Source organism: Cervus canadensis, chromosome X (assembly GCF_019320065.1).
Source record: "Cervus canadensis isolate Bull #8, Minnesota chromosome X, ASM1932006v1, whole genome shotgun sequence".
NCBI classification, from domain to species: domain Eukaryota; kingdom Metazoa; phylum Chordata; class Mammalia; order Artiodactyla; family Cervidae; genus Cervus; species Cervus canadensis.
The window spans coordinates 140,699,061-140,712,763 of record NC_057419.1 but is presented as its reverse complement, the minus strand read 5'-3'; the positions used below and the strand labels follow the sequence as shown (position 1 = coordinate 140,712,763).

General features: G+C 37.1%; 2 protein-coding genes and 1 long non-coding RNA gene across 5 annotated transcripts in view; 1 reads left to right on the top strand and 2 right to left on the bottom strand.

Annotated features, from left to right (window-relative positions):
* The window catches only part of RNF128 (ring finger protein 128), a 98,242-nt gene extending 93,301 nt beyond the window's left edge, over positions 1–4,941 (bottom strand). The window contains exon 1 of the mRNA XM_043459086.1: positions 4,472–4,941. Coding sequence (XP_043315021.1) covers positions 4,472–4,877 — 406 coding nt within the window. The 5' untranslated portion in view covers positions 4,878–4,941. The remainder of the gene's footprint in view (positions 1–4,471) is intronic.
* The window catches only part of LOC122435145, a 45,839-nt gene that overhangs the window by 30,009 nt on the left and 2,127 nt on the right, over positions 1–13,703 (top strand). For both annotated transcript variants that reach the window (XR_006267596.1, XR_006267597.1), the window contains exons 2-3: positions 5,204–5,362; positions 8,250–8,344. This is a non-coding gene — a long non-coding RNA (uncharacterized LOC122435145). The remainder of the gene's footprint in view (positions 1–5,203; positions 5,363–8,249; positions 8,345–13,703) is intronic.
* The window catches only part of RADX (RPA1 related single stranded DNA binding protein, X-linked), a 75,944-nt gene continuing 72,711 nt past the window's right edge, over positions 10,471–13,703 (bottom strand). For both annotated transcript variants that reach the window (XM_043459082.1, XM_043459084.1), the window contains exon 14: positions 10,471–11,656. In XM_043459082.1, coding sequence (XP_043315017.1) covers positions 11,526–11,656 — 131 coding nt within the window. In that variant the 3' untranslated portion in view covers positions 10,471–11,525. The remainder of the gene's footprint in view (positions 11,657–13,703) is intronic.

Here is a 13,703-nt window from a genome sequence, read left to right as displayed (position 1 = left end):
AGCTTATATATAGAAGTGAAAGTCAGTCGCACAGTCGTGTCTGACTCTTTGCGATCCCATGGACTGTAGCCTGCCTGGCTCCACTGTCCATGGAATTCTCCAGGCAAGAGTACCGGAGTGGGTTGCCATTTCCTTCTCCAGGGGATCTTCCTGACCTGGGGATCAAACCCTGGTCTCCTGCATTGCAGGCAGATTCTTTACCAACAGAGCCATTAGGGAAGCCCATGTGTGTATGTGTGTGTGTGTGAAGTTTTTATCGTTTTCTCATTTCATTTATATCCTATATTTTTATCTACCCCCTCATTTCTAGGAAAACATTTTTCTAAAACATGTGAGTTTGCTGTTCTGATGAAACTCTTCCTTCCACACACATAACTGCTTGGGAATTGGTGCGTTTGGGGGATTCTGAAAGACTATAGACATCACCCTGTAGTCCACTTCGTTGAACATAGTCAAATAGATAAAGAACCATTTTATCCCTCTCAAATTACTGACTTTGCTGAAATAAACTACAATACATTCAAATCTAATTGCTTCTTAGGGCAATTAACCTATTAATAGCATGTTTAACTTTCAAAAAAACCTGTTCGGTCAGAAAGCCAATACTTAACATATTCATTCAGAATTAATTCATTCATTCTGCATTAATAACTGAGGAGTCCTGCCTTTTCTTGCACATCTGGGACAAATGGATAGATAGATGTCTCCAAAATATTTGGAAAGGATTGTTAAGAAGTTACATAATTACTTAAGGATACCATAAACATATCTTTCTATTTCCAATCGCATCAAAATGCAAATCCGAATACACTGCAAACTGGGAAACTTAGTAAAGCTTTACTGGGCTATACACCATTCTTCCTCAGTGAGAGCACGTCTCAGACTGAAGTCGTCCCCATCAGAAAAAGAATTCTGCTAGTAGGGGGGCTATGAATGAATTGGGCCCAGGAGTAAAGACATTCTGTATCCATATCATGAAACCCTGAGAGGTAAGGAGTGCAGAAGCATCTCTTGGGCTTCTTGGGGACCTTGAAGGCAGGGTATAGAGGGATGAGGAAGCACTGATACATCAAATGGGGGGAGATAATGTATTTGCACAACAGTAAAAACATATACATAGTGTATTGTTGATAAGAAAGAGACAAGCAGCCCCTGATATCTGGGACCTGGCTTGGTACTAACAATCAGGACTTGGTGTTTTCTTATTGAACATAAATAATTTCACAGAGCATCAATAGTAGAGAAAGTCATTCTGTACCCATGATGGATCAAGACAAAGACAAGACCATTCTGTAATTATGTCTGAATCCAGTCAAAATATGAACAACATCCAAGGCACAAAAATGACCAAACATCTCCCATCCTAACAAACATGAGTGACGACTACTTTTTTACCAATTATCTGCGAGTTCAGGTTAGTCTTCCCCACTTACAAATAAGATTTATTTAGAAATCCAGTCACAGAATTACCCCCTACTTTCTGACAGCATCCAAATCCAGAACAATGCCAGCTAGAGTGACCTACTCAGCTTGGTTTTCCCAAGAATTTCCTGGCTTTAGCACTGTAAGACCCACAATCCAGGGAATTCCTGTCTCAGGCAAACTGGGATGTCTGGTCAAAGGCCTGTTTCCTTAAATCCTCCCTCAAGTCATCTGAAGCAAGCCCAAATCCTAGAAATCCTTTCTAAAGCCCTCTTACTGAGATACCGCACCGTTTTTGATGGTATGCATTCCCCCTTTGCTGCAATAAGTAATAAATCCAACTTTTAAAGCTACAGGTCTGTTCCTAGCAGCCTTTGGTTGGAGGGTGTTGACATCAATAAGACATAAGGAGGCACAGCATTGTGGAAAGGCTAGGGAGGCCTAGCATGGAAAATGAGACTGAAGGAATGAAGAGGTAGTGGGAACCAAGGAAGTGAAAGGGTGCTACCACCCTGAGGGGGCTAGAGTGTGGTTTTCTGAAAAGGTGGTTTTCAGGGGTGATAAAAGATAAGGTGATGGAAGGTAAAGCCTAGAGCTTTGGTAGGAGGAGCAAGAGTTGTTCCCCCATGCTCTGTGCCTGAAAAAACATACACACACTAATGAAAGATAGCAAAAACAAACACAATTTTGGCTTATGTTATATAATAATGACTCAGTCTTTAATGGTCTAGGGGTTGATCATTGAGTTTTCATATCCACACTTACTTCCCTATGTTTGTTGCTTGTCAACTGCATTATATAATAGTTTCTATCTAAGAGAAATTTCTAGGAAGGAAGAACTCTAATGACACACTAGCTGACAGGTCTTATAACTGCATAACACTAAACTTACAATTTTAATTCTTTGGGGTTGAGATCATTCAGTGTTAAAGATCATCATTCATTAGTTAAAATAAAGACCCTAAAACAGTGCCTGACATATATTAAATGGCAATAAATATTAACTATTACAATTACTGTGATAATGCTATCTTTTCCCGTGTGCTTATTTTAAAACAGGAGCAATGCTGTAGTTTTTACAAAGGTTTTTGACCACATAGCCTTGATTATATTGGTATTATATATTCAATAATAAATGTAATTGCTTTGTTTCTTAAACTCTACTCAGAGACATATACTCAGATGACTGTGCGTGCCTTTTGGAGAGACTTACTGTTTTGGCGATCTTTTAAATTCAATAGCTGGGCACCTACTTTTCAGTAGTTGGCCCTTCATGTTGCAAAGCAAGTTTTGAAAACATGACTACTGTTTAGTCTGATACTGTTTATACTTTTAGAAAACCAGAGGATTTAGAAAACAGAAACAGTCTCACAGACATCAAAAACAAACTTATGGTTACCAAAGGGGAAAGGTGGGGAAGAAAGATAAATTAGGAATTTGGGGAATAACATATACACACTACTATATATAAAATTGATAACCAATGAGGACCTACTATATATACACATATATATGTGTGTGTTTGTATGTGTGTGTGTGTGTATATATATATATATATATAACTGAATCACTTTGCTGTACACATGGAAACTAATACAACATTGTAAATCAACTATACTTCAGTTAAAAAAATTATGCTAAATAAAGCAGGGGAGTAAACAGCAGAATGTGATTGTCCATGTAAAAGGAAACCTTGAATACTTAAGAGTCTCTAATTTGAAACAGAGCACATAGGTTCCTTAGAAGAGGTTTAACTCCTAATTTTCAACAGAAACCTGCTTCATTTTATTTTTACAAGAATAAAAATCATCTGTAAAAATATAGGAACACAGGGAATGCTTATGGAGTACTCTTAGTTTCAGAAGAAAAAAAAGGTGAATACTTGGGTTCTGGTGATGTCCAGCATATGTTATAAAAGGTAGCAAGTAGAGTTTTGTACATTTACAACAATTTTGTACTGCTAAAGACCATGTTACCTGGTTTTTCAATACCCAGACAAACAAGCAGCTTGGTTTTCAAACATTAGTACCAAATTGCCATATTGTATGTACACAACCTGGATGTTTCAATCATTCTACTAAACACAAATTTGATTTTTTTCTTACAATTCTGAAATCTGGTTGATTTAATTTACATTAATTTTCTCAAATACCAAATTTGGTGGTGAGAATACTAATTATCCTGATATTGCATTCAACCAGATCTTACCCTGTTTGAAATTATTTTTTTCCTTTGGCCAAGTCTGGTGTCGAAAATACCTATATCCACCTAAAGTACAGAAGACTTGTTTCAGAAGTCTACTTCTTCACTTGTTTAAAACCATTTATTTCGAAACTGGCATTTTTTAAAAAATAAACAAAATAAAAACAGTAATTCTAAGAGGTAAATTCCTTTACAAAGTTAATACATTAGATAATTATGTTTACTTGAGTCATAAGTAAACATTTTTAAGGGAAATCTTTACTTTTGGTGTGACTTACAGAGATATCCAATTTCAGCCATACCATTTTAAATGTATAATGTTTCTTACAGAGTAGTTTTATATGTATTAGTCCCACAAATATTAAAATCTCACATGCATATAGCAGATAGCTGAATTCTCCTTTCTGTAAACATTTTGAACACTTAAAACATGCTACTGTTTGATAATAATAATGAATCAGTTTTGCAGTTACTGCATACTTGAATACATACAACCCTGAATCAAAATGAAAAGTACAAATAAAGAATGAAATTAAAACATTTATATTTTCTTTAATGTTTACAGATAAAGGCACATTTATTAAAAAGCTATAATACTCACTGAGAAAACTAATAGAGCTAAGAATATCATGACGGAAAACAGGAACCACTTCCTGAATTGCTTTTGTTCTTGAAACAAATTAATTCCAAATATTAATAGTAAAGTAACTCAGAGTAGTGCCGGGCAAAAAAAATTTTAAATACACTTGTTTAACAGTCTCATTGCCAGATCCTAGAGCCATTCTAGATAGAAATACCATTTTAAGATAAACAAAGACATTAACACTCTTTGGGAATCAGTTCTTACCGAAATTTGCCATCTGTATCGTCTGGTTGCCAGTCTCTGGAAGATTGTAAATCACAACAGCATCAGCATTTCTTCTGCCCGCTGTTTGAATTTTTTCTGAAAATGTACAATTACCTCTTTCTATCAGCGCAATCCAGGGCTTCTTAGTATAGGTAAACTCAGTGTTGTAGTCACAAGCTTGGTAGTTATTGTTCTTAGGGATTCCTACCACCCCCATAGCATTAGCCACTGGTGAGGCTAAGCCATAAACACCACATTCACACGTCTCTACTGAAGTGTAGTTGCTGGTTTCATTGTAGTAAGTCACAGTCACATAGGCATTAATTGAAAAAGGTGCTGTGATTTTAAATAAAAAGGTAAAAATTACCAGCAGCTGAAAACAACTGGACTTAGTCTCCTGGTTCATTGTTCATTCGAGCATAAAATTTAAGATGTCTGCTGATTTTTCCAATTGTCACCATTTGTCCATGCAGGTCCCTGCTAAGCAGAAGTTTGAAATTTCAGTTGCAAGTAGGTAACTGATCTCACCTCTAGCAATGTAAGCTCTGAATACATCAGCTCTATTTCACTTAGCTATATTCCCCTTTGCCTGTCCCTCCTCCAACTGTACACACATATAACCCTTAATCAGGACTGCCTTAGCGATAAATAACACCATCAACTTTATTCTACACGTCAACTTATCAGGATTGGATGACTTCCTGCATTGACATTTTTCCCTTATTGTTCCAGCTAATGAACTTTCATAAACATGGAGTGGATTAGAATGAGGAACTGGACTCTTGGGACTCCCACGTGACAAAATGAAAGTCCCCTCTCTCAGATTATCTAAAACACCAAACTGGTTTTCCAAGCCCTGCTGAAATATGCTATCAACCAGTTCAGCCGGAAGTAAGTTATTATCGGTCATTTTAATTGCTATGGCATTGGTGGAATTGATTTTGCAGCCTTTTTTGGTCTTATTTCTTTGTGGAATTTTTCTTAACAATCTCCCCAAGGAATATCTTCTGCTACCTTGTTTATTCATTGAAAGGGAAACATATTCCAGTCACTACAGATCATTTGAAGTACAATACCTTGCCAAATATTTCTCAACTGATTGATACCTATGATGTGATGCATTCCATTAATTTTTATGTCCCATGTCTTATACTCTAACAAAAGATTATTCAAGGTTTATCTCCAAACATTTAGAATTAAAAAAAAATTATTGGAGTGTAGTTGCTTTACAATATTGTGTTAGTTTCTGTTGTAGAGCACAATCAATCAGCTTTATGTATACATATACCCCCTCTTTTTTGGATTTCCTTCCCATTTAGGTCACCACAGAGCACTGAGTAGAGTTCCCTGCGCTAAATTCTCATTAGTTATCTATTTTTTACACTTTATTTAGCTGTTAAGTCATGTTTGACTCTTTTGTGACCCCATGGACTGTAGGCCCCCAGGTTCCTCTGTCCGTGGGATTTCCCAGGCAAGAATATTGGAGTGGGTTGCCATTTCCTTCTCCAGGGGATCTTCCCAATGCAACCTGCATCTCCTGCATTGGCAGACAGATTCTTTACCACTGTAAGCTGTTTTTAATCAAGAGTACACTGGACACTAGCAGCAGTTGGGCATACATTGGTATGTTGCTGGGAAAGGTAGATTGCAATGTGTGCCAAGGGCTGGTAAAGGAGTAGATGAATGGACAAGAAGACAGAGATATCAGGAGTCTGATTGGGCCAAGAGTCAAAAAAAAACAGACAAATAGGTCTCAGACTGACAGAGAAGTAGAAAGACACCAGGTCAAAAGGAAGGCAGAAACAATGGTAGTCTGAAGTCCAAGGAAATAGTCTGGAATAAGGAATACCACTAGAGTCAATGGGACAGGACAACAGAAAGCAGGAAAATAGGAGACATAGTTGAAGATGACCAATGAAGCTATTTCCATCCCACTCCCCCAACTTGTCCATTCCTGGGCATCTGAAGTATTAGCGTTGGGAGTGGACCCTGCAAGTGGAAACAGTTAACACCAGAAGCGAGTTCAGGGAATCTGCAGTAGAAACTTATGGATAAACTCCAGCAAATTCACAATACAAATATTATGAACCTTTCTATCCTGTTACAGCTGCTGATTACTCATGGGTGTATCCCCTCTCTCACAGTACCTGGTATTAGTAACAACTTACACACAGTACCCACTCAATAATTATTCATGGAATTGAACTGAAAAGTTTAAAGGTCTTGTGTATTAGCTTATGGTCTATTTAAGAGTAAATGCAAGTAGTTTATTATTTTGCTATTAGCACTATCATTTTGACGTCAAAACTCATAATAAAGACTACTCACTAGACAAAACTATCAAACTGAAAATAGAAGTATTATTGTCAGAATGATTAATCTGCTGATTGCTAATAGACATCTATGATCAATTCAACAGATAATTCATTAGTAAAGTTCTAGAGATTTAACCTATACTAGTTATTAAATTGATTCTAAAAGGAAAATCATTATGATTTTAAATGACAACTTTGCATAACACTTTGTGGCAGTGCTCATGAGAAAACTTTGCTGAACTATTTTAAATTGCTCTGATGGTTGAAGTGCATGACTTTATATGGTAGCCAGCATTATATACCTTGTATATAAGTGCCTTTATGTTTACTTTTATAGCTTTCAGAGTCACACCTTACAAAGATAATTTTAAATTGTTTTTAAAATTTTGCAGTTAAGTAAAATTAGTCTTAGAACAATAAATACCCATCAGTGAAGTTTTCCAGTTGACTCAAGGTAATTTGCTGGGGGATGAGTAGTCTAGTATTTATTCAGTGTTTTTAAGATTTTCTCTGTGAACACCTACAGTAGAATCATTTGGAAATTTATCAAAAGTGAAGATTTCTGGTTCCTACTACCAGTCATCCTGAATCAAAATCAGAGCGAAATATCTAGGAATCCACATTTTAAATAGCTCTCTCCAGGTAATTCTCATGCACTCTACAATTTAAGAACTTTATTTTTTAAATTTCTTTTTAATTGGAGGTAATTGCTTTACACTATTGCATTGCTTTCTGCCACATATCAACAGGAATCAGCTGTAAGTATATGTATGTCCTCTCCCTCTTGAATCTCCCTCTGGCCTCCCACCCCATCTCACCCCTCTAGGTTGTTGCAGAGCACCGGATTTGAGCTCCCTGCATCATACAGCAAATTTCTACTGGCTATCTAATTTTACAAACGGTAGTGTATAGGTTTCAGTGCTACTCTCTCAATTCGTCCCACCCTCTCCCCCGCGTCCACAAATCTGTTCTCTATGTCTGCATCTCCTGCTGCCCTACAGATAGGTTCATCAGTACCATCTTTCTAGATTTCATTATATGTGTTAATATACAATTTAAGAACTTTAGATCATACAAGTTGTACATGAAGAATAGTGTGGTATCTAGTTGTAGTTTTAACAGATTAGCTGCTGTCATTTAATTTCAACCTCATAGTGCTTCAACTTCCAATCTATAACGGTTTGATGTTTTAATTCTTATTTTATATTGCAGTACAGCTGATTAACAATGTTGTGATAATCTCAGGTGGACAGAAAAGGGACGCAGCCATACACATACATGTATCCATTCTCCTCCAAACTTCCCCCCCATCCAGGCTGCCACATAACATTGAGCAGAGTTCCCTGCGCTATACAGTAGGACCTTGTTGGTTATCCATTTTAAATGTAGCAGTGTGTACCTGTCCATCCCAAACTCCCTGACTATTCCTTCTCCCCAAGGTTTGATGTTTGTTTGTACTTTAGGTACTTCTCTGAACATCCATGAAGTTCTCTTACAAGACAAAATGTTGTGCATGTGTTGACACGGCAGCAGCTAGTATCATATCCTCAGGAAAACAGTAAGTTCTCCTAGACTTTTTCTTCATTGACGCAATGAAAGAGGTTGGATTAGAATTGACCTATCAAGTCTTTTCTGGATCTGACATGCTAGAACTCTTACCAAAATGAAAGTTGTTTCAAAGCTATGAGGTTTTTTTTTCCTCCATGTCAGAACAATTCAAGATGAAGCTGCATTGAGTGTAGGTGAAACTACAGCACCTAGATAGGAGGTTAAGTTCCATGTACTGGGTAAAGCTTGAGCTCTAATAAAACTAAGAAGTGCTTGAAATGGTATATAACTTTAGTGGTGTACAAACTTGCCTGCACATTAGAATCACCTGGGGAGCCGTTACCTATCTTGATGTCCAGGCTACACCCAGATCAGAAACTTGGGGTGAGGGTGACACGTTGGCATAGTCATTTTTTAAACTCCCCAGGTGATACCAATATGAAGCCAGTTTGAGAACCACTGTTGTGTTTCAAACATTTGATACTATTGGACTTTTTCTATTGCTTGTACCTTTATTAAGTACCTTAATACATATTAAGAATCTTAGCAAAGGTATGTAATATTAATAAAGGCGTAGAGAAGGGAATCACTTCCCTTAAGCAAGAAAAATTTCAGATTTTTCCATGATTGAGTAAGAGCTATGATAAACCTATCATTTATAGATGAAGTGCAGGGCTTACTAGATACAAGAATGGTATCTAATACAGATACTTCTTGATTATTAAGAGCAAACTTCCAATTCTGGACTGGGTGACTAAGTGTATGTTCAAAACAAGTAAGTTAACTTTAATATTAGCCCAAGCCAAATAAAAGTGTCACAAGGCCATATACAGCCACAAAGGAAGCAAGGAAAAGTATTCTTTATTCTAGGTAGCTATCTGCTTAGCTAAAAATGGAGAGAACTGTTATTCTATGAGAATAGGTATTAGGGTACAGCTAGCAGTCTCTGCAAACCTCCTTATATTCCACTCTCTTTCCAGAAGACAGTGACCACTCTAAAACATTATGAATCCAATCAAAGCATATCACTGGCCACAAACCATTTACTGGCTTCCTAGAGCTCTGAAGGGGCTTCTCAGGTGGCTCAGTGGTAAAGAATCCGCCTGCCAATGCAGGAGACACAGATTCGAATCCTGGGTTCGAGAGAAGGAAATGGCAACCCACTCCAGTATTCTTGCCTGGAAAATCCCACTGACGGAGAAGCCTGGTGGACTACAGTCCATGGGGTTGCAAAGAGCCGGACATGACTGAACAACTGAGCAAGGACACAGCATGGATAGTCCATATTGGCAGAAGGTACCTAGCTATATTTAATAACATCAAATGCTACCAGTGTCACAAAATAAGGGTTTCAAATTTCTTTAAAGACCTAGTCTTAATGTGAATAAAATTAATGCAGGTTAAGTCAAACAAAGAAATAAAAGTGACAGAAGATAAAGGTGCTCAGATTCTTAATAGCTTACCAAAGGATTTAAATGTACCATCTCATGTACCATCTCAAATTAGAAACTTCAGTTTGTGGTCTTGTGGTAGACTATGTAATATTTTATAATTTACAAACCAGTTTTTTAATATAAAAGTGATACCATAGTAGTGTACTTGTGTTGATTTGGGAAGAATCAGCACTTACTGTCACTTGAAGATAAGGTCTTCTGATGTGATACTTTGCTATTTTTCTTAGGAAATCACCATAGTACCTATTCAATTTTTCTGTAACTGGAAATGTAGACACAGATGTTAAAACTCCAAATTTGAATAGAAACATTACTATAAAATTAATTGCCATGGAAGTTGTTTTTAAAGATCTTGAATCTTAAAAAGTATTTCATATTTCTCATTCAATATGAGAACAGAAATCACACCTGTTAAAGTGTGTAATTTTGCAATCTCAGCCTGAGGGTTTTTTAGTCAACAGTTATTTAAGTATTAACTTTTCCCTTCTCCAACATTTATGTGGCACTAAAACTGAACTGCCTATTTAAGTTTCTAATAGCTTAATATGAAAACCCAGATTCTATTTGATAAACAAGTTTTAAACCCATATGAAAGAATCATACTGGCTCATTTAGCAAGTACATGTAGGTCTATTATAGGTCAAAAATATGGAGGAAAGACACCAAATACATTCAGAAAGAGACAAGTTTTAACTTCTTTAATAATACATTCAAAATTTTAACACGAGGAGGATTCACTATTTTAATTAACTTTAAACACAATTTTAAGAACAAAAGACCACACACTGGTCATAACATTTAGAAATTCAAAGGGTATGAAGTCACAATAGGGTGGAAAACCTTACGACAACTGAATTCAGTATGCTTGTTGTACAGCTGACCAAACTAAAGGCCAAGGCAACTGGAATATAACAATCCACACGTGCTTTTGAAAATGACAGGAACTACCTCGGTTATGAGAAATGCAGGTTGACTGCTTTAGAGGAATGTAATCCTCAAATTAGCAATTTAGAATTTTCCACTGTAGTCTATGGCCATACCACCTGTCTGTGCCTGATGTTGTCCAATCTCAGAAGCTAAGCAGGGTCAGAGTATGGTTAGCATGTGACCACAAGCTTCTGGTTAGAACTTGGATGGGAGAATTCCATCATAACCCAATTAAAAATGGAAAGATGCTAAATGTCCATGAAAAATGTCCAAGAAAACTCTTGTAAGTTGGGATGCCTTAATGCTGAGGCTGTAGAATAAAATGGCTATACAAATAACCACCCCTGGTGGCTCAGATGGTTAAAAAAAAAAAAAATCTGCTTGCTAACGCAGGAGACCTGGGTTCCATCCCAGGTCGGGAAGATGATCACAGGGAAGGGAATGGCAACTCACTCCAGTATCTTCCCTGGAGAACACTATGGACAGAGGAATCAGTGGGCTACAGTCCCTGGGGGTGGCAAAGTTGGTCACGATGGACACTTTTACAAATAGAACAGTGAACACAAATTCTAAGTCAAGATAATACTCATATAGAAACAAGTAACATGAATTTTCTTGATACACAAGAATTGTTTTGATGATCTTTTCAAGTAATGAATTTAAAATGAAGTGTGGTAGCTCCAAAAACTTTAGAATTTATGTAATATTCTTGCTGAGAAATGGTTACTGAAATCACAAACAAAATGACAGAATATCTTTAAAGCAATTCTTTATTTATAACCTTTAGTAATTTCTTAAATTTGCCAATTTTTAAGAAGTTTTATTTGGTTTATAAATTTTGTGCAAATAGACTTCTGCTTTATTGTTCCCCAAACTACAGATATCCAAGATACAGATGACATGTGATCTATCCATTTTAGCTACTGCTTTGATAATATCACCTAAAAGTAAAACAGATGAAAAGTATTATAAAATAGATAAATATTTACTTGGATTAAGTATCACAAAAGCTGATTTTTCTTATAATTAACAGTGTCTCTTATTTTCCCCCTCTTCCCTCCAATTCATCACACATATTCATCGAGTTATGTCACAATAATCCCTGCAGATAACAGTGAATACATCAAACAAATGTTACAAAAAATGTCAATATACAAGCTGGTACTCCCCATAATTAATTAATTAACTAAATAAATCTATATATTTTCAAGGTCATTTAGGTGCCAAGTAAACAGTTTCCTAGTACTCCTCAAGGATATACAAAGAATAAACTTTTCTATTTTGAAATTCAATTATCTATTATTTACAAAACTTCTAAGACATAAAGCGAAGTAAGAATAATAATTGAAGCTGCTTTTAAAGTATATTTCCTTTGAAGTAGCTTTATTAACTAACACTTAGCTTTGGATATTCTTAAGCACCTTTATCAAGAGGGGATTGGCTGAGACATTAATGAAAATGGCAGAGTACAGAATTTCAGGGCTCTCCCCCTCCACTAAAGCAACTTATAAGCTGGCAAAAAGCTCTCAGATCAGCTTTTGCAGACCTCTGGAATTTAGAACAAAACTTAACCACCTGCTGAAAGATTAATGAAGAGATTCTGCTGCACTGTGATAAGAGTGTGCTTGTTTTGAATTGCCCACCTACTCCCCAAGTCAGCAACAGTCATGAAGATGGCAGCTTGCCCTCCTGGTACAGGTTGCCGGCATCAGAGGGAGCAATGCTGACCTTTTTCTCAAAGATGTGGTTGTGTATTTTTGATCTGTTAGGCAGCTCCCTCAAGGTCAGATGCAAGAAACTGCTTTTGTTTTACCCAATTTGGAGCATCCCCACGACTAGGGTAGCTTTCCCAGTGGCTTTTGCCGAAAGCATATTAAGGCAAAAGCATTGATCAGAGCAGACAGAACAGGAGATAAAGTTGGGACAAGCAATAGACAGACCAAAAAGCCTGGGGAGGAAGGAGATGGGGAAAGAGATGTGGTGGGGGGGAGTATTATTGGCTTTTTAAGACTTCCTGTGTATTTCAAGGAATCAAGGTGGCCACTTATATGCCCAGCGCTGTACGCATGTTCAGAAAAGGTCTGAGAAAACACTCAATGTTCACCTCTGGCTAACCATCAGTCTCTGCAGAGCAGAAATGAGGGCTAAGACAGGATCATAAACAACTGGCTAAGTACTGAAGGGGCTTCCCTGGTGGCTCAGTATTAAAGAATCCACCTGTCAATGTAGGAGATGTGGGTTCAATTCCTGCGTGGGGAAGACCCCTGGAGAAGGAGAGCCTGGCAAACCACTCCAGTATTCTTGCCTGGAGAATCCCATGGACAGAGGAGCCTGGCAGGCTAGTCCATGGGGTCGCAAAGAATTGGACACAACTGAGCGACTAAACAACAACAAAGCACCAAAGGGGTGCCACAACACACAGTCAATCTGCAAAAAATGAGAGAGTACTGTTTTTCTTTTCTTCTTTTTCTTGGGTAAAATGGTATTTAAGGAATCTCTTTCAAAACAGTACCTGACCACTACTAAGCTACTGTATCACAGATTTCTGTGACTACGCATGACAAAGATTTCATTTTAAATATGAGAAGATTAAAACATTTAGAGGTTAAATAAAATAACCAAAGTCACAGGGTGATTCTAAACTGGACAGTCTGGCATCAAGGTATGGGCTCTGAACCTTTTGTGCTAGAGCTACTTCTCTAAAAAAATGTGCTAAAAGGCTAGCAGTGCATCTACATTTTATGGGGCCTGAAAAGGTACAGTATTTGAGGGCCCTCTTTATGAAACAGAAAGAAAAATATCTCCAAAAAAAAAAAAAAACCCAGAAGGGCCTTGGAAGGGATTTATGCAAGTGAGAACTCCTGGAGCTTAGATTTCATCAGCTTCACATGAAAGCCACATCTGCCACAAAATCTGATGATTTTTTTTACATCTTTAATAGTTTTACTTATTTTTGTCTCTGCTGGGTCTTTGTTGCTGCATGGGCTT